Source organism: Notamacropus eugenii, chromosome 2 (genome assembly GCF_028372415.1).
Source record: "Notamacropus eugenii isolate mMacEug1 chromosome 2, mMacEug1.pri_v2, whole genome shotgun sequence".
Taxonomy (NCBI): Eukaryota; Metazoa; Chordata; class Mammalia; order Diprotodontia; family Macropodidae; genus Notamacropus; species Notamacropus eugenii.
The window spans coordinates 434,379,822-434,405,985 of record NC_092873.1 but is presented as its reverse complement, the minus strand read 5'-3'; the positions used below and the strand labels follow the sequence as shown (position 1 = coordinate 434,405,985).

The window sequence follows — 26,164 nt, the reverse complement described above, 5'->3', positions numbered from 1 at the left end:
TCCAATCTGTTATTGTAAGTGGGGAGAAAATGTCAAGCAACAACTTTGAAAGCTAATGACATGAGGGGGGAGAGAATAAACATTCATATTGAACATACCTTACAGATATCTCATTTGATCCTCATAACAATCCTGTTATGGGATAAATACTGTTATTATTCACCTTTAAAGTTGAAGGAACTGAAACAAACAGGTTAAATGACTTGCCCAAGGTCATACAGCTAGTATATGTCTGAGGATAGATTTGTAAGTAGGTCTTCCTGACTCTAGGCCCAGTCTCTATCGCCTGCACCACCTGGCTGCCTCAGTGCCATTTGATGCTGTTACTGGGCAACTGCCGTTAGAGGGTCATCCTCCTTGATGTGGACCTGTCTGCAAATATTTCAGTGTTTTTTCCAGCCATTTCATGCTCAGGGTGTTCCAAAAATCTTAATGCAGTTTTAAACTTAAAACTACACTAAGGCTGTGGCATCTAGCCCCTGAATGCAGCAGGAATCGGATTAAAATGTAATTGGGAAATGTTTCACAAAATAAACAAAAATATAATCCGACATACATAATGTTAATTTCTGGTTTTCTAAGTCAGCATGTGGAACCCACAGGGAGTTTGATGGATCCCATTTCTATTTGACCGCACTGGTCTAGGACATCGAAGGGAGAGTTGGCACAGCCCAAATATACCAGCATACTCCAGCAGCAAAGAAAGCTTTGTCCCAGTGAGATCAAAGTTCAGCTCTCTGTCTCTCTCTCTTTCTGTCTCTGTCTCTGTCTCTGTCTCTGTCTCTCTCTCTCCCCCTCCCCCTCTCTCCCTCTCTCCCCTTCACCCCTCTCCCACCATTAGCAGCTGAAGTGATAAAAAGCAGAAACAGATTCGGGGCACATGGGCCTGTTTAAAAATACAGTTGTGATAGACATTTCTGAGGTTTGTGGCATAGTGACTAATTCCACACTGGGTGCAAGAGCTTGTTTTTCCTGAAACATTTTAGAGGTGCTAGGCTAGGGCCCCACAAGTTAAATACCACCTCTAAGTCCTCTCCACGTTCATTGTAATGAGAGGAATTTAGCATTTTCCTGAAGGAGAGAGAGCCAACTGTATTATCCAGAGGCCAGCCCCTACAATACCATTAATACCCATCCCTGTGATAGAAATACAGAATGTCCCAAAAGACCAGATGCGATTATAATCTTTAATACTTTAAAAGTTCATTAAGGCTTTTGTGAGATTCTTCCCTAAAGAAAAAGAAAGAAACCTTTTTGAATCACATTCCTGATTATGGATAATTTTTTTTCAAGTGAAAGTTTTTATATTTTTTCCAATTATAAAATTTTTTTTAACATTTGTTTTTTTTAAATTTTGAGTTCCAAATTCTTTTCCTTCCCTTCCCTCTTCTTGAGAAGGCAAACAATTTGATATAGATTATACATGTATAGTCATGCAAAACATAGTTTATGGATGAGTTTAAATCCCAGTCTCAGCCTACCCACTCAGCCTGTGTTTCAGTATATTGTCTTTTTTCTTCCATTCATATTAACATTGTCGTCATTAGAATCTTTCCTTGACTCAGAGCAGAGGACAGAAAACATGATAAGGAGCAGCACATCTCGAGGAATTCCTAATAAGATCTTGAAGACTTTTCATCTGTGCTTGATCACAAGCCCTGTTCATGACAGTAAATCTTTTGGCACTCATTGCATGGACTATATTAACTCTATTGTCTAGTGAAAACGTCATTAGAGAACTTTGGACCTAGATTACATTTCTAGCTTTGTCACTAATTTATTTTGTGTCTTTGAGCATGTCCTTTGATCTTTTGGGGTCTCTGTTGCTCCATCTGTAAAATGGGAAAGATGCTGCTATACAATTTAGATGGATGCAGTGGGAAACAGAGAGTGATCTTAGGGTCTCCAGAAAAAAACCTATGGAGATCTATGCTATGGAATGTAATGGTCATCAGATTTCAGAAATGAAAGGGACTTTAGATATTATCTAGACTAGCTCCTTTCGTTTACAAATGAGGAAACTGGGGCACAGTGGTAAAGTGACTTTCCCAATGTCATACCACTAATTCTTGGGGAGATCTAGGACTATCAGCCAGATTTCCTGATGCCTCCCTTCTTTCCTGTGCACCAATGCTGTCTCTTTATCATTCATTCCAACAGGTACATGCAGATAGCACCAAGCAAGGTTGTGTGTGTGTGTGTGTGTGTGTGTGTGTGTGTGTGTCCTGGGCTTTGTGCCACCAAAATCCGAATCTGATGAGATTGTGTATAGCAAAACACTTTGTAATTGTAAAGTGACGTATAAATGTGAGTAACTTTGTTATGATCACTATTAATGTCTTCATGTGGTTCTGGAAAAGCCTTTGATATTAGTATTTTTCAAGCATGGATGATTCTCATCATCACTGACATAAACCAATGACAAGGTTGGATTGCTGTGGGGGTCAATGCTAGGTTGCTTCCAGAACAAGGTAGATCAATAAGGAAATTGACAATTCAGAGCAGTCGACATTTACCATTTGTGTGTGAAGATCAGTAGACTCTGGGCTATGGTGAGATAAGGAGGACGTGGTGGCTTGTAACTGTTCCCCCTTCCCTTCAGGCATTCTCAGTGCAACAGGAGAAAGAATATATATTCATGAAAAATAAATTCAGCTATATAAGCATAAATAACTTGGGGTAGCTTATTATGGGGACCTCAGGACATCAAAGATGAAATATAAGTGGGGTTAACCACAGAAACTTTTCTGATAGAAGGAAGATGGGATTTAGATTTTGAATGAGTGAAGAGATGTCACTGGGCATGGAAGCACATGCCAGTAGTCCCTGATGCTGGAGAGGCTGAGGCTGAGGCTGGTAGATTACGTGAGTTTGGGAGCTCCGTTTCAGTAGGGCTGAAGCCAGTAAAGTGTTTGTCCTAAGTCCTGCAACAAGACATTGAGGCCCCCGGAGCTAAGGGCCATCAGGCTGCCTGAGGATGGAGCAAAACAGCCCAGATCTGACAGAAATGGGACTCATCCGTGTTGGCCCTATAGGGACTGTGAGTTGGTGCTGCATTTGCAGCCTGGGAAAGGTAGGGAAACCCATTCTCGGAAAAAAGAAAATAAAAACAAAAAACTCAAGGAGGGGAGAGGGGGAATGATAGGAATTGTCCTTCTAAACAAGGGGTATTGGTTACCCTAAACAAGTAAATTTTAAGGTACAGCAAATAGACATGCTTGACCAAAATGGTGGTTCTGCCATTCTTTCAGCAGCCATACAAATATCTAGTTGCTAGCAGCTAGGTACAAGACAACATTAGTGTTGCTGGTAGCTAGGTGGATCGAGCTCTGGACTTGAAGTCAGAAAGACTTGAGTTCAAATTTGGGCTCAGACACTAGCTATGTGACCCTGGGCAGGTCTTGTTCTGCCTCAGTTTCCTCATCTGATAAATGGAAATAATAGCACTTACCAACTAAGTTTCTTGTGAGAATCAAATGAGGTAACATTTATGAAGTTCTTAGCATGGTATCAGACACGTAGTCGGCATGCTCTTAATTAATCTATCAATCTAACCCTATTACTGGACACTAGATATTTGCAAGACTGCTAAAGGAAAGACAGAAACACCATTCTGGCCAAGCAGACCTGCTTGCTATGTCCTAAAAATCACTTGTTTGGGGCATCCAACTCACCTTTTTGCAAATTCTTGTCTCCTTTTCTGCTATGGTAAAGATCGCCAAGGTTATGTATTTCATTCCATCTAAACCTTCTAGGTAGGTTAGTTAAGCATTAAGTGGACTGTTCCATTTAGGGGACCATTGTTAATTGTTAAGGTATACTTACTGGCTCACTGGAAGACCACAAATGGCATGGTACGTCATGCAAGAGGGCATTGGACCTGTAATCCAAAGATCTGAGTTTAGGTCCCAGTTCTACTATTTAATAGCTCTTTGATCAAGGCAAATCATCTTATCTTTCTGATCATCAATTTCCTCATCAGTAAAATGGGGGGAGTCGGTTGACTTGAGTTGCGCACCTCATGGAGTTACATTATGAGGAAAGCATTTTGTAAGTTGCTGTATAAGATGTGATCTTGAAGTACCAGCAGGAAGATTGAGAATCAGGCTGAAGGAGTTAATGTTGGGAAAGCCTGTTTAAAATGAAGTGTTCTATGCTAATGTTGTGTGCATTTGAGTTCTGAATTAATTGGTTTGATGGCATGTTGCCTTCCTGTGTGCTCAGTATTTACAGAATTACCATCTCTTAGTTTGTTCCTAATTACATTTTAACTGTCAGCCCCATTGATGAGAATATCTTCCTTAGTGAAAAATTGAAATAGCCAGTTTAGTCCCAATGTTGGATTGGAATGTAGACGGAGAATTGGCACAGCATTTTTTCCGTGGTCTTAGAAGCCAGCTCAGAAACATCTCTATTTTCCTCTCTCCACTTAAGAATGACATTTCTCCTTTCAAAGTCCCTGAAGTTTAAGATGAGGAATTTTTGGAATGCTGCCATTGACCCTGTTGGACTAGTTCTTCTTACAGTGTCTTAATGGTCTAACCCTTCACAAGGCTGAGGTTTTTGAAGCAGGATTGGCGAATGATGACAGGTGGTTTTTGTTGTTGCCCTTCGGGTTTTTTGGTTAGGAAAAATAAAAGTATTTGTAACTTGGCCAGATCAAGCTTTTCTTTGGTCGTTTGGATTGAAAAAGCCAAAGAGGAAGTTGTGTCCTGTACTCTGGAAAGCAGAGCTGGGCTTAAAGAACATGACCTCCCTCACCCTTCTCTCTTAGCCAGTATACAAAAACAGTAAACAAGGCTTAGCTCTCCTTCCAGACCAACTCCAACTCAGTGATTTGCAGCTAGAAGAGTGTTGTTACTGAGGAGCACAAGTGGCTGTTCTCAGCCTCCAGATGAGAAAGGCTGAGTTGGGGCAAGGGAAGAAGGAGCTCATTTAGCCTATAATGGATTTAGCCTAGGATACAAAAGGGGCTTTCCTGGTTGACAGCTATTTAGAACTGGAAAGGGAAGTTAAATGATACAGGATTGAAATAAAAGAGATAAAGACAAATGGCTGATGATATTAATGAGGTACCACATGACCAAATGCCAGAGGAGAGGCATGGTACTCTTAGTGTAGTAGGAGCACAGAGGAAGTTAGGTTGAGGTAGTCAAGGAAGTGAACAGTTAGGTGGCACAGTGGATAGAGCATAGGTCCTCGAGTCAGAAATACCTGAGTTCAAAACTGGCCTCATACAATTACTAGCTATGTGACCCTAGGTATGTCACTTAGCCCTGTTTGCCTCAGTTTCCTCATCTGTAAAGTAAGCTGGAGAAAGAAATGACAACTCCAGTATTTTTGCCAAGAAAGCCCCAAATTGTGAAAGGTCAAACACAACTGACTTAATGAACAAATCAAGGAAGGCCTCGCAGAAGGTGGAATTGGAATGTGGTCTTGAGATCTGGGTCTCAGTCTAACTCTGGTCTATACAAAGGGCATTTGGAAGGCCTATCAGAACTAGACAACACTTTTGAGACTATCAACTTGAGGTCCATGAACTTGTTAAAAAAAATTATACTTTGATAACCGTATTTCAATATAATTGGCTTTCATTTTAATTCTCTGTACTTTATATATTGAAAAACATGATTCTGAAAAGGGTCCATAGGCTTTCCCAAACAACCAAAGGCAGATCCATAACACACACAAAGTTAAGAATCCCTCATCTAGTCCAACCCTTTCATTTTACAGATTAGGAAACCAAGAAAGAGTCACAGTGTTGAGCTGGACTTTGAACCAAGGTTTCCTGGTTCACAGTCAGTCCATGGTTCTTTCCTTTACAAGACTGAGGAGAAATCACATGCCCTTCCATGAACTGACTTATTTGTTAATATCAGCTTGGATGCTGGGAAAATAAAAGATTGCAGAAACCTTGCATAGTGATGTTTCTGTGGAGACCATGAGCAAATCCCAAACTCCAGTGCCTTTTCTCTCCTCCCAGTTGTCCTTGTCGTGAGTTCTAAAGCTGGTCTAATGGCTCCCCTTATACTTATTTTGTGGAAAGCTTCTTCAAGTCAAGCCAAGCCCAGGCTTTCTCAATTCACTTTGTACCCTGAGAGTGGGTTTTTACGGTGATTAGCTCTGTTTCCATAGAGACCCTATAAATAGAGGAAAATTTCAATCCTGATTCCTCCAAATAAAGATTCACTGTATAATGTGGGGACTTTGGCTTGATGTGACTCAAGATGACCTAGTCACCCCATCTTGCCCCCTCAGGAATGAATGACAAGATTAAAGCCAGTTGGGAAGGGGGAAAGGATCAATAATAATGAAAAGGGTAAATGCAAATTAGGTAAGGGATTTTTTAAAAAAATCCTTCTAGTTTTTCTTAGAAATGTCAAGAAGACCATGGGAACCGTTAGGAATAAGCTGGTGTATCTGAGCATTTCTGAGCCCAGCAGAGCAAGAAGCTGAGATTTTTTAGTTTTGGGCAGCCTGGTTTCCCAATTGAAGACAGACCCTGGTGGTCTTCCCCTTCCTAGATTACTTTGTATCTATCTTATATTCATTACGTCTGTACCTGTGTAGAGTCAGCATAGTGCAACTGGGAGGGATAGACTAGGCATTTATTAAACACTTAATGCAGTACCTAGCGCATAGTAGGTGCTTATGCTCCAAGCTCTGCATTAAGTGCTTTTTACCAATATAATCTCATTAGATGCTCACAACAACCATGGGAGGTAAGTGCTATGTGACTTGCCCAAGGTCACACAACTGGTAAGTGTCTGAGGCCAAATTTGAACTCAGGTCTTCCTAATTCCAAGCCTGGTGTTCTATCCATGCTACCAGCTACCTCAGTAGAAAGGATATTGGGATTTGTAATCAGAGGACCTGGGTTGCAACCTTGGCTCTGGCATTTCCTATCCAGGTCACTTTAGGCAGGAAGCCCCTTTGCCACTCAGTCTTGTTTTCTCATATGTAAAGTGAAGAGCATGGCGTAAATGGTCTTTTAGGTCCCTTTGAATTCTAAATCTATGATCCTATGACATGACATATTGTCTCCCCTGGTAAAATAGGAACTTTTTATGGACAGAGATGGTTTTGCTTTTGTCTTTTTTTTGTCCCCAGCATTGAGCAGTGTGTTGAGTCTACAACAGGCACTTAATAAAATGCTTGTTGATTCAATAGGAAAAACAGTTGTGCTATAACAGAGTCCTACTGCAGGGAATTCCAGAAATCATTTGGCCTACCCTGGGGGAGTGACAGCTCTGGAGAGATAGAAATCTGGAGTGAAATTGGTTAAATTTCTAAAGGAAGGAAATATCAAACCTAATTCCTATAGGAAATTCCTGTGTCAAGCAACCTCTTTGGCAGGAAGTTCTACTTTCTGTCCAGTTTTACTTGGAGAAGTAAGAACTTTCACTTTTCTGTTCTCAGGGTGTATAAGGTCCAGATGACCTTCCTGTACTTCTGCACTGATTTCCTAACATGTGCTATTAACTTGGTCACTAAAAAGTTTGGGTTTTTTTTCTTCACCTGGAAAAAAAGTTTTTTTTAAAAGTCTTTATGGGAAAGCAAGTGACATTTATTTTCTGGAGTGTGCTAGTTAAAGCAGGTGGTGCTTTCTGATGCGTTGGTTGCTGAGTTCCCCAGAATCAGTCACCATGGTTTTCCTTACTTTCAAAATTTGTAGTTGGGTTGTGATATGTGCATATGATTTTCTTATGAAAAAAAAATATCCTATTTGTATTTGTCTAGTTCTCCAGTCTAGTAGGAAGGGCTGCATTCCCCCACCCCCACTCCAACAAATATTTACATATAACCCCAGCACTTGGAGCTAAGGGGTAACTACCCCTTAGCTCCAGGTAAGCTACCAACAATCAGTTCTTCCAGAGAACCTAGTTCATGCTCAACTCTTTGTGACCCCACTTGGAATTTTCTTGGCAAAGATACCAGAGTGGTTTGCTATTTCCTTCTCCAGCTCATTTTACAGATGAGGAAACTGAGGCTAACAGGGTTAAGTGACTTGCTAAGGGGTCACACAGGTAGTAAGCATCTGAGGTCAGATTTGAACTCAGGAAGATGAGTTTTCATGATTCCAGACCCAGCGCTCCATTCACCTCACCACTGGGGTACTTGGCATGGGCCAAGTTAGTCCTTGCTTAAGCCATCTTTTTGTTTTATTGGTACTTTCATCTTTGTCACTTTCTATTGAATGCCCTTGTATTCTTTACCCTTGGAACAAATAGTCAAGTAAAATAAATCAGTTTATCAGGCTTGTTTTGCTGTCAGTCTTTTGAAGTCGGTGCTTTCATCAGAGTTCCAAAATCTTTTTACTCTTGTTTTCCTTTAGACTATCTATGGTGTTAATCATGTAAGCTATTCTTCTGAGTCTGCTCACCTTGCTTTGTATCAGTTCATGTAAGTCTTCCCAAGTGCCTCTGAATTCATCATATTCCTAATTTTTCGCACCATAGTATTCCATTTCATTTACATATCACAATTTGCTCAGCCATTCCCCAATTGATGGGCTTTCCTTTTGTTTCCATTTCTTTGCTGCTATAAAAAGTGTTGCTATAAATATTTTCATATATATATATATGAGACCATTCCTTCTGTTATTGACCTCCTTGGGATATATGCCTAGTACTGGTTTCTCTGGGTCAGAGGACAAGTATATTTCGGTGACTTTTTTCTTTCTTGTAAATTCCAAACTGTTTTCTAGAGCAGTTGGACCAATTCACAACTCCACTAAAAGTTCATTCATGCGCCTATCCCACTTCGGTCACATAAACTGTAAGCAGCAGAGTTAAGATCAGTGCCCCCTCCCCTGGAATCTAAGGATTTCTTCAGGCTCATTTCAAATGGGTTTAGAGCTACAGTTTGGTTTGAGACTCTTTGGCCTAGAGCAAACCAAGAAGGACTCATATTCCAGAGCAGTTCAGTATCCTGGGAGTTTGTCTAGGACAGGGATGAGAGGAAATGATGAGGATTCTATTATTTCTTGCCTGCTCCAAACCAGAGCCCTATGCCAGAAATTGGACTGACCTCAAAGGTGAAATATAGGGCCCCCCTTTGCCCCAGGTTGCCTGCTTGTCTTAAAACCTTTGTAAATATTCATTTCCCCTGTGTAGAGTTGTCAAAGATGAGAAAGTTTAAAAAAAAAAAAGGATCCATTGATAAATACTTACTGAGTGTCTGTGGCACCATGGAAAGAACACTAGGTCAAGGGTCAGAAGATCTGGTCAGAATCACACTTTACCACTCAGAATACTTAGTCACTCTGAGACACTGAGCAAATTGTTTTCCCAGCTTTCCCATTGGTAAAATGGGAATAATAATATCTATCCTACATCCCTTGAAGTTTTAATGTGAAGATCTTAATAAATGCTTTTGAGTTCAGGATCAAATGAGATGATGGAGGTGAACTCATAGAGGTATGGTGTTGATAGCAGCACTATCATTTTACTGGGCATTAGAGGTCAAAGAGAGAGCTGCTAGAGAAAAAGAAAACAGCTTCAGAGTTCACTGTCTAATCCAAGGGAAGTGAGACCTACATACAGGACAATATTTAGACATTGAAAAAGGAACATGCAGATTATTAGACCACATAGTAAATGTACAAGTGTGAGAGGCAGGGTGGCCTTCTGTAATGGGTAGAGAGCTGCTCTCATGTCAGGAAGATCTGGCTTTTAGTCTCTGCCTCTGATATACTAGGTACGTGACCCTGGATAAATTGTCCAAGGCTAGAAATTTCTGATTTGCATTGGTAGAGGAAGTTCCTCACCTGGCATTCCCTATAACAAGGAAATCACAGGTCTGGTTCAAAACACCAACAGTAATGTCACCAGCTAGCGCGCACCCTCCTAGGAGACCTCTCTCTTTCCAGCAATTCCTTGATGATCTCAGAATGCTTTTGGTAATCCCACACAGTAAGCACTCCATGATCTTAGACTTCTCAGTAGTGTAAAACCCTTATCTCTTTAAATACCAGTTTTCCTCCCTTGATTCTACATGGCTGCAAACCATGACACATGATTTCTGAAAAAAGCAAATGACATATGCCTCAGAAGGGTGAAGGAAAGATGATGCTTGGGGACTTCTGGCCAAGATAGCTTCCTGAACAGAGGCAGGCCAATTTGCTCCTCCTCACTTACTCCAGCAGAAACCTGAAAATTGTACCAAGCCAATTAATGATCAAAAAGTTCAATGACAAATTAATAGTGACTTCTTCCACCCCAAGACTATACAAGAAGGTGGCCAGAATCCAGTGGCCCATTGACTGTAGACAAGTGAGACACCAGCTCAGGCAAATCAACCTCTCAGTGCTAGCAGAGGTGAATCACATATGGCCCCTGTGAGGCTTTGTGTCCCATGGTAACGAGAATAGAAAAAACCCCAGGGTGATGGGAAACCCACAGTGAGGTGCCTTCTATCAATCAGTGAAGCACATTATCACTCCGAACAGGACCCTCCAAGGTCAGGGGTTCTGAGGTCCTTAACACTGACTTGAGAGATCCTAAAGGGCTTTATAGCTCCAGAGCTCTGAATTTCAAAAATCCAAGAGGACCTCTAGGATGTGAGGGGAGCTAAAAGATTCAGAACAAGACCAAGCATCGAAACTATCCCCACTCACCCAAACCACAGCATGAGAAGAGCCTGCACGTATTATAAAGTCCCAATTCATCAACTAAAGCCAGAGTACTAAAGAAGCTGAAGAACACACCAACCACTATAAAGAATGATTATAGATCCAAAACATGGCCAGAATCCAATTTATAAAGACAGAATAATGCCATAGTAACTGCAAGCAGAGGCTCAAAGGAAAAAATTGTATTTTCTACAAATACTACATAGATAACTACGAGAAATGAACTAGAAAGTAGGAGGGAGATTCCCGTCAGCTGGGGAATAGCTGAGCGAATTGTGGTATGTGAGTTGTAGTGGAATTTTGTGACAACCTAAGGAATGATGAGAGATTATTTCAGAGAATCCTGGAAAGTATGAACTGATGCAGACTGGGGTAAGTGGAACCAGGAGAACAATAATACTGCAAAGAAAAACAACCCTGAAAGACAAGAATTCTGATCAAAGCGATGACCAACCAGAGGACCAACGATGAAGTAAATTACTGCCCTCCTGTTAGAAAGATGATGGGCTCAAGATGAAGAGATGTACATTTTTTTTGACGTGGCCGCTGTGGGGATTTGTTTAGTTTAATGATTCTTATCTGTTAAAAGAGGTTTGTTTATTTTTCCTGTTTTTAATTGGGGAGGAGGTTGGGAGTAGAGAAAGGGTTAGTAATACTTATGAAGAAAAGAGGGTCATTGAAACATTTTTTACAATGCACAGAAGAGACCAGAAGGTAGTCCAGAAGGAAGCACAAATAAGTAGGACAGTTTTAAAAGTTATGTGTGAAATTTGTTATATACTTCCAAAAAAATGATATGAAATGGAGACTCATGGTTTTGTATACAGTCTTCCTTTTGTGTTGAATTATTAATATGAAAATGATTATGGAGAGTTAAGTTGAGAATAAAAAAGATGCCTGACAGGTGTACGCAGGCTCCATCTTACTAGAATGGATGGTTTATAGTTAACAAGTCACATAAAGACATTATTGAGGAGACACATGACCAGAAAAGGACTTGAGGTGAGGGACTTCTATACGGATAATGAGGAATAGCAGCTGGACAACATGAGTGGTACATAGATACTCTTGAAATATCAAAAATAAGAGGAAACAGAAACACAATGGATGAATCGTCTTTGGAGGTGACAAGATTTGCACAAATGAGAAAATGTACCTATCGCTCTGATCCTCGTCAATGGAAGGAATAACCCGACCAAAAGAGTAATCAAAAATAAACTCAACGGAAGCTCACCTTTCTAAAGTGCTTGAAGATTTAAAAGTACAAATCATATATGATCTTATTTGATTTCCCGCAATAATCCTATGAAACTATTATTATTTCCATTTTACAGAAAAGAAAACTGAGTCTCAGAAGTTAAATAATGTGTAGTGTCACAAAGAGAGTACATTTCTGAGATGGAATTTGAATCTAGGCCTTCCTGACTTCAAGACGAAAACTGAATTTACTATATACCAAAGCACAATAATTCAGAGAATGAATGCCAAGAAGTAAAGAAAAGAATTATGAGAATGGAATGGGATTAGTTAGGAGTAGGTGAGGCCCTTTGGGGGACTGCTGGTTGTTCCTTAAATCCAGCAGCAGGTTTGGATCAAGACATGCTCTAGCTCCCACTAAGTGGAGATAAGAGAACATCCTTCCCCTACTTAGTATCAAATTCTTTCCCAATTCCTCTTTGCCCTAATCGCCCTAGACTATGTGAAAACCATACACTGATTCTTGGTTCTGCCTCCACCACATCTCTTGCATCCATACATCTCTCCACTCATATGGCTGGCCTCCACTGGGGACCATCTCCAGTCATCCTGATCTATACCTGGCCACTGGATCCAGATGGCTCTGGACGAGACGGTGAGGCTAAATGACTTTGCACAGCTCTCTCTCACTCAGATCAAAATTACCTCCCTGATGTCATGGTCCTCCTCCAGACCACAGAACAATAGCAATCACAATGACCTTCACTCTAATTCAGGCCTTCACCTGGACTACTGGAGTAGCCTCCCAACAGGTCTGTCTGCCTAAAGTCTTTCTCCACTTCCACACAGATGCCAAAGAGCTTTTTTTTAAAAGTGTAGATCTGACAGTGTCACTCTGCTGATCACTGAACTCCATGTATAATGTAATGTAATATATTATATAATGTAATATAATACAATGTGATATAATATGACATGACATAAAATATATTATATAATATAAATATATTATTATATTATCAAATATAAATTCTGTTCAGCACCTACTTTGCCTTAGCTTAACTTACTTTTCTAGCCTCTTCATGTATCCTATAGTCCAACCCACAGTGAGGTGCTTTTGCATTGGCTATCCTCTGCCTAAAATGCATTTTCTCTTCACTAATGCCTCACAAAATCTCCAGCTTCTTCTAGGCTTAGCTCCCTTTGCATGAAGTTTTCTCATATTACATCCTCCCCCTCACCACCCTTATCCAGCTACTCGTGTCTTTCCTGCAAAATTATCTTGATTCTATTTTGTATCTCCCTATCTATGTATGCTTTGTTTCCTGTTGCAGGGAGTATTTCACTATTGTCTGTATATACCCAGCACTTAGAATAGTGCCTGGCCCCTAGTTTTGTGCTTAATAAATACTTACTTGTTGGTTGGCTGATAAAGCCCTGAGTCTACATTCCATTCCTTTGAAGGAAGGGCCTTTCTCGGATTCCCTCATGTGCCTTTACTGTCTGAGCCATGCAGTTATGAGATGAAGGCTCACTGGACTGTTCTGTCTCATTACATTCCTGACTTCAAGACCGATTTGTTTCATTGATGCCAATTGTTTAGTATTGCTTCAAATAACATTTTCTGATAGACTGCCCTGCCCTAGCCTCAGAACATTCTTTTGGAACAAAAACCACCGAGCAAAACTGACTCACATAATGATTGTATTTGACACTGTGTGCAGTAGTTTGTACTTTTAGTTCCTCACCTTCTGCTGAGAGGAGGGAAGTGTGATCCGTCTGTTTTCTGGGACCAAGATTGGTCATTGCATGAAATCTGAGATCAGCTATAAGGCTGATTTTTTTTTTAAAAGGCAGAATTGATATGTCCTCATTTATTCAGCAAACATTTACTGAGGGTCTACGATGTGGTAGCTACTGTGGGCATTGTGAAGATGATTAAGGCATAGCCATGGCTCACCAGGAATTTTCAATTTAGTAGACAAGATCAGATATGTGTGCTAGAACTTCTGTTCTAAGGCAGAGTGTGATAAGGGCCATAAGAGGCTGTAGGAGAATAAATTTTGAGTTGGAAGAGGCCTTAGAGGTCATTTAGTTTAACTCCTTCATTTACAGAACAGTAACCTGAGACTCAGAAAGGCTAAGTGGTTTGCCAGCAGTCACATAGGGGGTAATGGCAAGGCTGGGATTGGAACAGGAGTCTTTTAACTATAAATCCAGCATTCTTTCTATTGTGCCAAACTCCTAAAAAGTGTTTTGTGAATGCAGAAGAGGGAGAGATCAGGTCAGGGAGAGATAACATGCTGGTCAGGGAAGTCTTCAGGGAGAAGAGAGAATCTGAATCCAACCATGAAGGCTAGATCAAATTTGAGATGGGGATCCCGGGAAGTAAAAGAAGAAGTCATCCAGGCAGAGGAAACAATGTAAGCAAAGGCAAGAAAATGCAGAATGTGTTTGGGGAATGGTATGTAGTCCTATTTATAGAATATCCAAAGAGGAATCACATGGAAAGATCATTTGAGGCTAGATAAAGGATGTCTCTGAATATAAGACTATGGCATGTCATCCTTCAGAGTAGTCCTCCTGGAAAAGTGTACACTTAATAGTTAGTGTGTATGTATGTGTCACACACAGACACACACTTTAAAGATAACTGTATGTGCATATATGGATGCATGTTATATATATATGTATGTGTATACACATAGCTATGAGATGTATATACACATAGCTATGAGATGAAGGTTCACTGAGCTGTTTTGTCTTGCTCCGTTCCTAACTTCATGGCTGATTTATTTCATTAATGCTTTTTGCTTTGTATATAATTTTCTGACATACATACATGTGCATTTTTACATACACATATATGTATGTATATATGTGTGTATAAATCTATCTACTTATCTTTCTCTCTATCTCTATATCTTTAAAGGTGCAGCTAGGTGATGGAATGGATAGAGTGCCAGGCCTGGAGTCAGGAAGATTTATCTTCCTGAGTTCAAATCCAGCCTCAGACACTTACTAGCTGTGTGACCCTGGGCAAGTCACTTAATCCTATTTGCCTCAGTTTCCTCATCTATAAAATGAGTTGAAGAAGGAGATGGCAAACTACTCCAGTATCTTTGCCAAGAAAACCCCAATTGGGGTCATGAAGAGTCAGACAGGACTGAAAACAACTGAACAACAGAAACAGTCTTTAAAATTTGTAGAACACTTCATATATGTCTATTGTTTCCCCCATTTTACAGATGAGGAAACAGAGGATCAGAGGAAGTCAATGACTTGTGCAGGGTTATGCAGTTAGAAAGTGTCTGAATTGAGATTTGAACCAAGATCTTCCTATCTCTAAGTCCAGCACTAGCACTATGCCACAGCAAGGTTGGCACCATTGCCCCTAACATATTTGGAGCTCTTTGGGGAGGTCAGTTTCCTTAGAATCAGCTTGAGTGACATAAGAAAATCAATTCTATATCATATTCTCCTCCTTTCTTTCCTGCCAACCTAAAAAATCCCAGTTTTCCTGCTTGATTGCTTGTCTTGCTCACTAGACTTGGCTGTGAATGACATTTGGTTGTTTCCCAAAATCAAAACCATTCTCAACGAATGAATATTTACCACCACTGAAGATATTTGGGGAGGGAAAGTTAAGGGAGAGAAATAGAATTCCTCCCTCCAAAATAAAGAAAAGGTCATTGAAGCATTTCTAAATGTGTAAAAGAGAACAGAAAAACTAGAAATAATCACAGAGACACAGAGCAGCTCTGAGTTGTATGCTGAATTTATTATATACTTGAAAATTTATTTACATATATTATATATAAATTTATGACATACTTCACACTAGACATTCAAAATTTCATGTGTAATCTTCTGTTCTATTGTGTATATGGAAATATTAATTTAGTTTGTTCATTTCATAAATAAGAATAAATTAAAAATCCACAAATAAATAAATTTAAAATCCCCTCCCAAAGAACAAAAATAATGAAGCATAGTCAATCATATTATTCTCACTAAATTTCTGTTATTAATGATGTTTCGTGAGAGAGATAAAAGTTTTTTTGTACCTTTAATAAATATAATTTTAAAATCTTTTTAAGTGGTAGAGGTGGGAATATCCTTGCTTTACCTTTTTACTTATTGGGAAAGTTTCTAGTGATTCTTTTTTGCAAATATATTGGCTCTTGGTTTTGTATAAATATTTTTGATCACACTTAGCAGGGCCCCTCCTTTTAGAGTTTTGGCATGAATGAGCACTGTATTTTGTTGAAGTTGCTTATTCATTTGTTAATATGGTCACATTTTTATTGTATATATGAACAATTTTACTAATTATTTTCCTAATGAATAAATAGCTTTGTATCCTTGTTATAAAGCCAACCTGAATTAGTAGGGAAGGGGAAAAATAGTCTTAGATTTGGAAGCAGAGGACCTGGTTTTGAATCCTAATTCTGTATGACCTTGAGCAAGTTGATTACTCTCTCTGATCCCCAGTTTCCTTGTCTGTTCAATTTGTTAAATGAGAAAGTTAGACTCTATGACTTTCAATTACCCTTTCACTTCTTATTCTATGATCCTTTACTCAGAAAAAGATGTGCTGCAAGTAGACCCTAAAGCCTTTTTCCAAAAATATTTGGAGTATTATAAGCTCAGTTGGGATGACCAAAATAGTTTTCTAAGGGTACAGCTTGAAAAGAAAGAATATTTTTCTGGATGTGTACTGAATTGTGTTTATTATTTCATGACCCCACTCAGCCTAGTGAGTTTGAAATACTTGGAAGTTTGCAAAGCACTTTATAATATATAGAACACAAAATACACTTTATAATAATGTAGTACAAGAAAATTTGTAAAATACTTGATATACGTCTCATTTGAGCCTCTTAAAAATTCCTTGGGGTAGACACTGCAGGAATTATTATTCCCATTTTTACAGATGAGGGAACCAAGCCTCTGAGGTTAAAGAATTTATCCATAGTTACAGTGCAAGCAAGCATCAGAGGAGACATTTGAACATAGATTTGACTGACTTTAAGGCCAACCAACATTGCATCCATTGTACCAGCTGTCTCTTTATTCATTCTGCAACCATAATCTGTTTGATAGGATGAGTTGGAATTGCCAAATGTCTGGTGAGATGACTCTGAAAACTCCAGGGACTTGACTTTTAAGCCAGCAACTATCTCTATTTCTCAAGATGTAAAGAATCCTAGTACCCTTCTACCCTGAAAGAGTTAATGCTGCTTCCAGAAGTAAAACTTTACAACAGTAGTTTCAATCCAATATTAGATATTGAAGGCATCTGGAAGATCACCTTTTCCTGAGTTCAAATACAGCTTCAGACACTTACTAGCTGTGTGACCCTGGACTAGTCACTTACTCTCTGTCTGCCTCTATCTCCTTATCTGTAGGATGGGGATAATGCTTTGAAGGATTGTGGTGAGAATCAAATGCTGTATTTGTGAAGCTATTTTCAAATCTAAAAACACTTTATAAGTGCTAACTATTGCAAATATTATTATCACAAGTTAGACAACTGAATCCTGGAAAAATGAAATACCATGCCCAGGGTAACACAGGTAGTATAGGGCATAAGTAGGATTCGAATCCAGTTGTAGTTAAAAAGCTAGCTCATACTCTTCTCTTCCTATTATGCTATATACTACCCATGGTTTTGAAAGTGCTTTCACATATATTTTATATATTTTTTGTTACCTAACTTGACTTATGCCCAATGAGGAAAACAGGATAAGAATTATTATCTCAATTTTATGGTGGAAATGGGAGTTCAGAAAGGTTATATATCTCTGCTCACACAACTAGTAAATAGAGGAACTGGGATTAGAACCTAGGCTATCTGATTCTTCATTCAATGCTCCATGCTGGTGAGGCTAGGAAGAACCTGGCTGAATAGAAAAAATTTGCTAATGTGAGTCATGTATTCCATGGGAAACAGTGTTAAAGTAGCATGATGTTCAGTATCCCCGAACCTGTCACTTCCCATCATACTCTCTTAGAATGCCATGTGGTAGCCATGGGAGTGACTCTCTGGGGCATGAGGTGAGTGATGTTTGTAAATAGAAACTTATCCATGGGTATCTCTGGATTTGAAGTGTTGTTGGTGACTGGGATCTCACTAGGATCCAGGCTCAAAGGACCTGTGGAGGCAAAGTAGAAAGATGCATTCTGATCACTTTTGTCCTGTCTTCTCTCCTTAAGAAAATCCAGCAGCTTTCTGAGGGCTCCATGTTTGGCCACGGTCTGAAGCATCTGTTCCATAGTCGAAGGAGGTCCAGGGAACGGGAGCAGCAGCAGCAGACATCTCAGGACTCCCAGCAGCAGCACGGCATGTCAGACCATGACTCCCCAGATGAGAAAGAGCGCTCCCCAGAGATGCACCGTGTGTCCTACGCCATGTCCCTGCACGACCTACCTGCTCGGCCCACTGCCTTCAACCGTGTGCTGCAGCAGATCCGCTCCCGCCCTTCCATTAAGAGGGGGGCCAGCCTACACAGCAGCAGCGGGGGCAGTGGAGGGGGTGGTGGTGGCAGTAGCAGTAGCCGCAGAACCAAGAGCAGCTCCCTGGAGCCCCAGCGGGGCAGCCCTCACCTGCTGCGCAAGGCCCCCCAAGACAGCAGCCTGACAGCCATCTTGCACCAACACCAATGTCGTCCCCGCTCTTCTTCCACCACTGACACTGCCCTGCTGTTGACAGAGAGCAGCAATACCTATTTCTTGACTGAGGAATCTGAGGGCCTTTCTGATAAGGTAAAATTGGAATTGGGGAGGAGGATGAGGGCACAAGGCGGGGAGGGAGGGAATTAGGGAAGATTTGAAAGGGAAGAGAGTAGAGAAAGTCTGTCCTGGACTGTGGATCCTACCTGCTGCAGTTCGTAACAGTGATGTTATTCAGAGATAAGTATCACCTGCACTGATGGAAGGATTCAGTGAAGTGAATGATCCAAAGTAGGAGTCTATGAAAAGAAATCATTCGTATCTGTTGATGATTTTCTATTAGATCTGTGTTCCTAATTACATTTTGCTTTGACTGATGACAAAGTTGGTTTGCTCTTCCTGAATGACCAGCTGATGAGGAGTAGGAAATAGCTATGAAGTGTGCTGATTGGCAGTGTTACGCAGTTGAAGGAGCACCAGATTGAGAGTCAGGATATCTGGGTTCTTGTTCCAACTATACCAATTAATAACTGTGACCTTGATCAAGCTATTTAATTGATTTCATTCAATTCAATAGGTATTCATTAAGTGCTTTCAAGATGCTGCTTTTAGGCACTGGGGATATAGAGATGAAAAATGATACACTCCCTGGTCTCAGGATGTTTACAAACCAAGTGGGGATATGACCTGAACACAAGTGAGTATGATACAAAGTTCAAAATACTAAAGGCGAAAGACAGATCCAGACAGAATAATGTAAGAAAATTTGAGGAGGGAGAGATCACTTTCAACTGATCAAGAAAGGTTTTGTAGATCAAGTGGCACCTGAAGCGGACCATGAAGGGAGAAAAGAAACTCAGTCATGGAGGAAGTGGATTCTAGACATAAAGGGTAGTCTGCATGATTGCACAAAGACTGAAGAAAATAAGACAAGATTAGGGAACAACTAGGAATTCCTTTTGACTGGATTGCAGAGTATGTGAAGGGGAATAATGTGAAATAAGGACAGAAAGGTAAATGAGAGCTGTTTGTGGTGGGTTTTAAATACCAGGCTAAGGAGTTATTTGATTCTAGAGGCAATACAGAGCCTTTGAAGGGTGTTGAGCAGGAGTGACATGGTCAGACTTAATTATCATATTTTTGCAAATATTTAGAGGAGGAAGAGACCGGAGAAGGCAGAGAGACCAGTAGTTACACAGGTAGCTTTTACAACAGTCTAGGTCAGAGGTGATAAGGACATGAATGAGGTGTTGGTACCATGGGTAAAAAAGAAGATATTGATGTGAAATATTTTGGAATCTTAATTTTTCCTTCTACCAAAGGGGCATGTTTATATCTATCATTCTTACCTCACAGTGCTGTGGTAAGACCAAAAAGACAATGAAAGTGAAATCTTTTGGAAACTGTAAAGAACTCTTATTTGCAAAAGTAAGAGACTGATAAAAGGGAACAATTTTGGCATTTCATATTTGCAGTGTATAAGCCCCCAGGTGAATGACCTGTGCTCAAACCACTGATACCTTCATAGCAACATAAACTGTAATGCCTTTGTATAATTTCAGTTTCAGTAATTTCAATGACCATATATGTGACAAGTTAGCTAAAACCAGCATCAGAGAATAGAATCCATAATGATTTAACACAATACAGTTCCATTTTCTAAGCCCTCATAGTTTCCATTCCTCATAGTATTTTGGTATAATCCTGTTTTACAAGTTGTAGATCCTACTGGCTATTGGCTCTTGAGCTATATTAGAAACTTCATGGGTTATCTTGGCCCTTGGTTCCTCAGATCAGGACTCTCTGATAGGTAGAGCTCTATCTGCCATAGACCTCAAAGCCTAGCATGGGGATACACCAAGCCCACTACACTTTAGCTTGTGGGGAAGAGAACATATCTGGAAACCAGCCCCGTCCTCCAAAATGGCACTTGGATGCCACTATTCCCTGCTCTTCCTTTGGGAGAAAATCGAAAGTAGCTCTCTTGGAAAAAAGTTAATGCCAAAAACAAAAAAGGAGAAAAAGTTAATGCCAACTAAAACTGGCAGCAGAGAATGGAATCCATAATGTTTTAACACAAATATAGTTCCATTTTCTAGGCTCACATAATCCCCATCCTTCATGGTACTTTGGTTCAATCCTTTTCTGCACATTGCCGAACTTACCACCATTGGCTCCTGAGCTGTTCTAGAAATTCCATGGGTGATCCTGGCCCTTCATTTCTCAGATTAGGTAGATCCCTGTCTGCCTGTAGATCTTAAAGCCCAGTTTGGATGATCACCAAGCTCACTATTCTTTAGCTTGTGGGGAAGAGAGCATTTCTGGAGGCCAGCCCCATCCTCCACTCTCAGTGTATGTCACTTGGATACTATAATTCTATGTCCTCCCTTTGGGGGAAAATCAAAAATAGGTCACTCAGAATAAGTTAATGATCCTTGCTCTAAAAGGTGGGAAGTGAATGAATCAACTGACATTGTTATGTGGCCCAGAGCTCAGAGTGGGCAGGGTAGTGAATGGTAAAACATTAAAGTTTAATGTGCATCTGGAGGTCATGCATCCAGGACTCTTTATACCTAGTGGGTTTTTTTTTTTTTTTAAAGTGCAGGTAAGGAACTCTACTGTTACTTCAGTTTTTTAATAAAAGAGAATTTGAACCTCCTCATTCTTGAATGCAGAAGAATTTGGAAAGTTTTCCAGACAAACAGAGGACAATGGAAGGCAGAGGATAAGGAGAAAATAGAGTTGTTGACACTGGAAACACAGGAATGAGATGGGCCAAGGGTCAAATAGGGTTCTTAGTGCCAGGTTGGACATACTAGTCGGTTTGGTAAACTGATCTGCCAGGCTCTTCCATCTGTTATCTCATTTTGTCTGCACATTGTTCCTGAGAGAGCGAGACAGAGAGGGAGGATTCAAATGAAAGCTCAGTGGCATTTGGTGACTTATTGACCAGATCACATAGTGTGTCCTTACAGCTAGACTCCTACCTTAGATAGTGGGAGTTATTTTTATTTTACATCTGTCAGTTACTTTTAACTTTTCACGTTTATATCCTTGAATTGATTTTCACAGTAGTCATGAAAAGTAGGTAGCTTAGGAATTACTTTCTCCATTTCACTGATAAATCTCAGAGATAGTAATAAGAGCCAGCATTTAAGTAGCATTTCAAAGTTTGCAAAGTGCTTTATGTGTTATCTCACTTGATCTTCACCACAGTCCTGGGAGGTAGGTCCTTATTCTGACTTTACAGATGAGCAAACTGAGACTGAGAGAGGTTAAGCATAAACAAATGTTTCTTGAATTGGATGATTGAATTAAGTGACTTGCCCAGGGTCACACAGCTAGGAAATATCTGAGGAAGAATTTGAACCTGTGAAATGAAGGTGTTAAACAGAATGTTCTTCCAAGTTCCTTTAATAGATTTGATGGAAGCTATTATTATGAGGTTCTCAGTTTGACCCTTGTGGAAGCAGCATTAACCCTTTCAGGGTAGAAGGGCACTAGGATACTTGACATCTTGAGAGCTAGAGACAGTCCCTTAAGAGTCAAGTCCCTGGAGCTTTCAGAGTGGTCTGGAGCCCTGTCTACCAAGGCTTACCTGAGATCACTCATCTAAACCCACAGCCAGGACTAGGACCTAATTCTCTACACTCCTAACTTTGTGGTCTTTTCCTTAGACCTGACTATGACCTGAGATGCCTTTTTTGTCAGCAAGAATTGACTATATACCAGGTATCATGGTAAAAACTAAAGATACCAAGAAAGGCAAAAACCCTGTCCCTACCCTCAAGGACCTCGAGTTCCAGTGGAAGAGACAACATACAAACAATATGTAGGTACAAGATATCTACAGAATAAACTGGAGGTAGTCACAGAGGGAGGGAACTAGCAGTGGGGGGCACTGGGGAAGTCTTCCAGCAGAAGGTGGGATGTAAGTGGAGTCTTGAAAGCCAGAGAAGCCAGGAGGCAGAGATGAGGTGGGAGAGCCTTGCAAGCATGGAGGACAGTCAGAGAAAAGGAACGCAGTCAAGAGATGGAGGGTCTTGTGTGAGGAATGGCAGTGAGGCCAGCATCACCAGATCCTAGAAAGTAAGGCTTTCCTCACCATGGACGCTAGTGACTACTTCTCTTAGCTGCTCTTTCCTTAAGCTTTTCCAACCCTTGGAGTTTTTCCTTCAGGAAGGTGAAGTGAGAATTTTGAGAAGTCAAGAGGGGATCAGGACAGACTGGTTTTGAAGTCAGAGGACCTGGGTTCAAAACTTGTTACTTTAACTACCTATGTGTCTTTAGGGAAGTCAGTTGGATCTTCTGGGCCTCAGAGCCCTTATCTAAAATGAGGAAGTTAGACTAGGTGATTTTGGAGGTCCTCTGATCCCGTATTCCCACCTAGAATAAAAACTGGGAGTTGGAGGCAGGGAGGAGAGGTAAAAGGCCTGTTCAGGAAATGTGGTTTGCTGTCAGCAGCTGGTTTCCCTCAGGCACCAGAAGATACTTGGTTAATGTGAGAAGCCTGGGTGCTGGTGGTTTAATCCCTGTAGTCTCTATGCCTGAATAGAAGGTATTTTTCTCTCCTCGTAAATAGAGAGTTGCACATGCTCCCTCCAGTCTCCAGGCTATTACTAGCATCTATTTTTAATTCATGAGCTTCCCCCGCTCCCTACACCCTTTGCCATTGTTTCGATTTCACCAGCTGGCTTCCTGACCAGAGATGGCCCAGCTGGAATGCTGCATTACTGAGTGCCACCATGACAGCTAACATTTGCTGCTCGGCTACAACCAACCTCCGTATCCCACCCCAGAAAGGCAAGAGACCCTGAGCCAGAAGAAGAGAAGTCAGAATTTCAGAGAGACACACAGTGACGGCCTCAAGTTCCAGGGAGTCTCCTGACTTCTCCATTGGCTAAGGAGATACATGGACTATGAATCTAGACCACATGGATTCTCTTCACCTTTGATGCTGTAGGATATACATAACTCACAGGGGAAACCTAGGCCTGGTTTAAGGGGCAGGTTAGGGCCAAAATAACTTCATGTACCTGTCTAGGAGACCATAAAAATTCTGGTAGGGGTGAATGGTTTGGGAAATGGAGCTTATCTTCACCTCCAGCCCAGGTGTAGACAAACAAGTGCATTCCTATTTGTTGCTAAATAGCTGCATCGTTGGGAAAGATATAGCTCTCTGACTCCTCCTACCCTGACCACCACTCTTCCCCCAGGAGACATTTTGGGCCCTAGCGGTGGCACGTTATAAGGCTCTTCATGCCTTCCTGTAATCTGACCGAATTCTCCCTCCCCTTTCTTCTCTTCTTCCTCATCTTTGCCCTGCTGCTGAGCTTTTCAGAGCTTTTCACTGTCTGTGGGAGCCCCACTGGCTGTCACTACACCCCAGGCTGAGGCCTTCTGCTTGAGCACCCACCAGACTCATGCAGCAGGATCCCAAGCTCAGACGTTGGGAGCGTGTAGCCCATCTCTCCGTTGCCTGTGCAGTGTAACCTCTTGCCCCTCTGTGAAATATGAACTACCCCATTCTAGGACTGGAGTAAAGATGAATGAAATTCCATGGGTGGAATGCTGGTAGCTTAGGGAGAAAAGAAAACATCCAGTAGCTTTAAGAAATACAGATCCAAAGCATTTGGGAGAACTGTTCATGAGCAGAATTGACACTGTGGGACTGACAGACAGGCACACAAGTTAAACCATTTCCTTTGAAGCCCTAGTGCAGAAGTGGAGCTGAGATCACTCTCAGCCTTAGGGGACTAGGCAGTTGAGGGTGGAGCTTGCTTAGGATACTCTGACTGGGCTTTTTCTAACATTCACACCAGGATGTTATCTCCAGAACCCATACAGGGAGACAGCAGGGAATCAGTAAATCAGTAAACAGGGAGAGACCTCAGGTTTCCTGTCCTTTCAATTTCCTCTTCCAGCTTTAGCAACTGATTGAGATTTTCTCACTTTGGCATAAACAAACACCCGTGTTTACCACAAGGGATGGCTAGTGAGGGACAGGCCCCTGGTTGGAAGCCCTTGCCAAGAAAAGTCTAAGATCTTGGCAAAGGCTGAGGGATTCCTGCTTGTTTATGTGTCTAGAGACCAATGGGTGGGGGAAGGGTGAAATTGCCTTTTCTGAGACTTGTTTTTTTTAACATCCTTCCTCCTCTGTTTGGGATGGGAGGGGAAAGGTTATAATTGAGGAATAATCAATGATTATAGTGCCACCCAAGTCCGAACAGGCCATTCTGTCATCTGTAGCATCCAAACCCAAAAGGCTACGTTGCTTATTAGGCAACTTAAGTGGGCATCAGCCTCGGCTACTGAGGACTAAGAGAACCAAGGAATCTGGGCTGTCACCAGGACCTCCTGGCCTAGATTCATATGGGAACAGAGATATTCATTTACAGTACACATGTACACACATAGACATGCATTGTACTGTAAGTATAACTGTGTGCAAGTACTTTCATGTTTATCACAAATACACACATACATGCGCATTACCTTCTCTTTGAGATGCTAGAGGAGAAAAGTTCCTTCCTCCTTCCTGTCCTGTGTCTAATGGATGATCTACTTTTCCACCTCTGGAACCCTTTGGTTTCTTCAGGCAGAAAGAACCAGGAGAGCAGCATCCAGCATTGCCCACTAGGCAACCTTCTTTGGCAGTGCCCTGATCGACTAGCTAGAGAGGAGCACTGCCTTTGATCTGCCAGGAATCCTTATTCATTAGTGATTAAAAGGTCCTCCAATTCCCAGAGGCCTTCAGGCTCCAGCACAGCAATCTGCCCTTTTGAGATATAATGATCCGCACAGTCAGGAAATTCTTCCTTAAATCTAAATAGCACTCCTCATGCTTAAGTTGAAGACTGAAGAGGCCTTAGAAAATGGGAAATTGCCCCTTCCCCAAATAGATAAACTTCAAGGATCATAAACAGCTTTTTTGACTTCATTGAATTTGTTCTTGTCTTATGAGGATAATCTATTTTTAATTCACTCCCAGACCTGGGCATCTGGCAGTCTTCCTGTGTGCCCTTGCACAAGTTACATAACATCTGTCTCAGTGCTCTAGGTAACTCTTAAAGGCTATAAAACTGAAGGTGGCAGACGAAGCTTCCTTGTCCAGGGAGTTCCCTGTATTAATAAAATCGCAAGTCCATTCTCTATCCCTATAGCCCATTCCCATGAGGATGCATGTCTCCTGTTCAACCAAGCCTCAAGAATTGGACTGCATTCCTCTCTTCCCCTATACCATCTCAGATTCTGCTCCGTATTGTTCTGGATTCTTTTTAGAAGACACCCTGCCCACCATGTATTCAAATACCATGTCAAGTGAGACAGTATTTGGAAAGCACTTAGCACAGTAACTAGTACGTAATAGGTACTTAAATGTTCTTTCCTTCTTTCCTTCCTTTCTTCTTTTCTTCCTTCCTTTCTCCTTCCTTCTTATCCCCCTCTACAAGTATGGTTTCCAAGGAGTTGTGTGTGTGTGTATGTGGGGGGGGGTAACTTGGGGTATAGTGAGTTTATGAGTGAATTGTTCCTAGGGATCTGGCCTAGAGGGAATTTTGGTCCAGGCCTTTTCCTACCTGACTCCTTGCCTTTTAGTCAATGATTCTTCAGCAAAGGCTACCTTGGCTAACAATGGCAGTAGAGATTTGGAGGCAAAGC

The 26,164-nt window shown here is 41.0% G+C and overlaps 1 protein-coding gene across 2 annotated transcripts in view; it reads left to right on the top strand.

Annotated features, from left to right (window-relative positions):
- TMCC2 (transmembrane and coiled-coil domain family 2) overlaps positions 1–26,164 on the top strand; it is a 60,113-nt gene that overhangs the window by 3,862 nt on the left and 30,087 nt on the right. For both annotated transcript variants that reach the window (XM_072648056.1, XM_072648057.1), the window contains exon 2: positions 18,050–18,598. In XM_072648056.1, the coding sequence (XP_072504157.1) occupies positions 18,050–18,598 (549 nt within the window). The remainder of the gene's footprint in view (positions 1–18,049; positions 18,599–26,164) is intronic.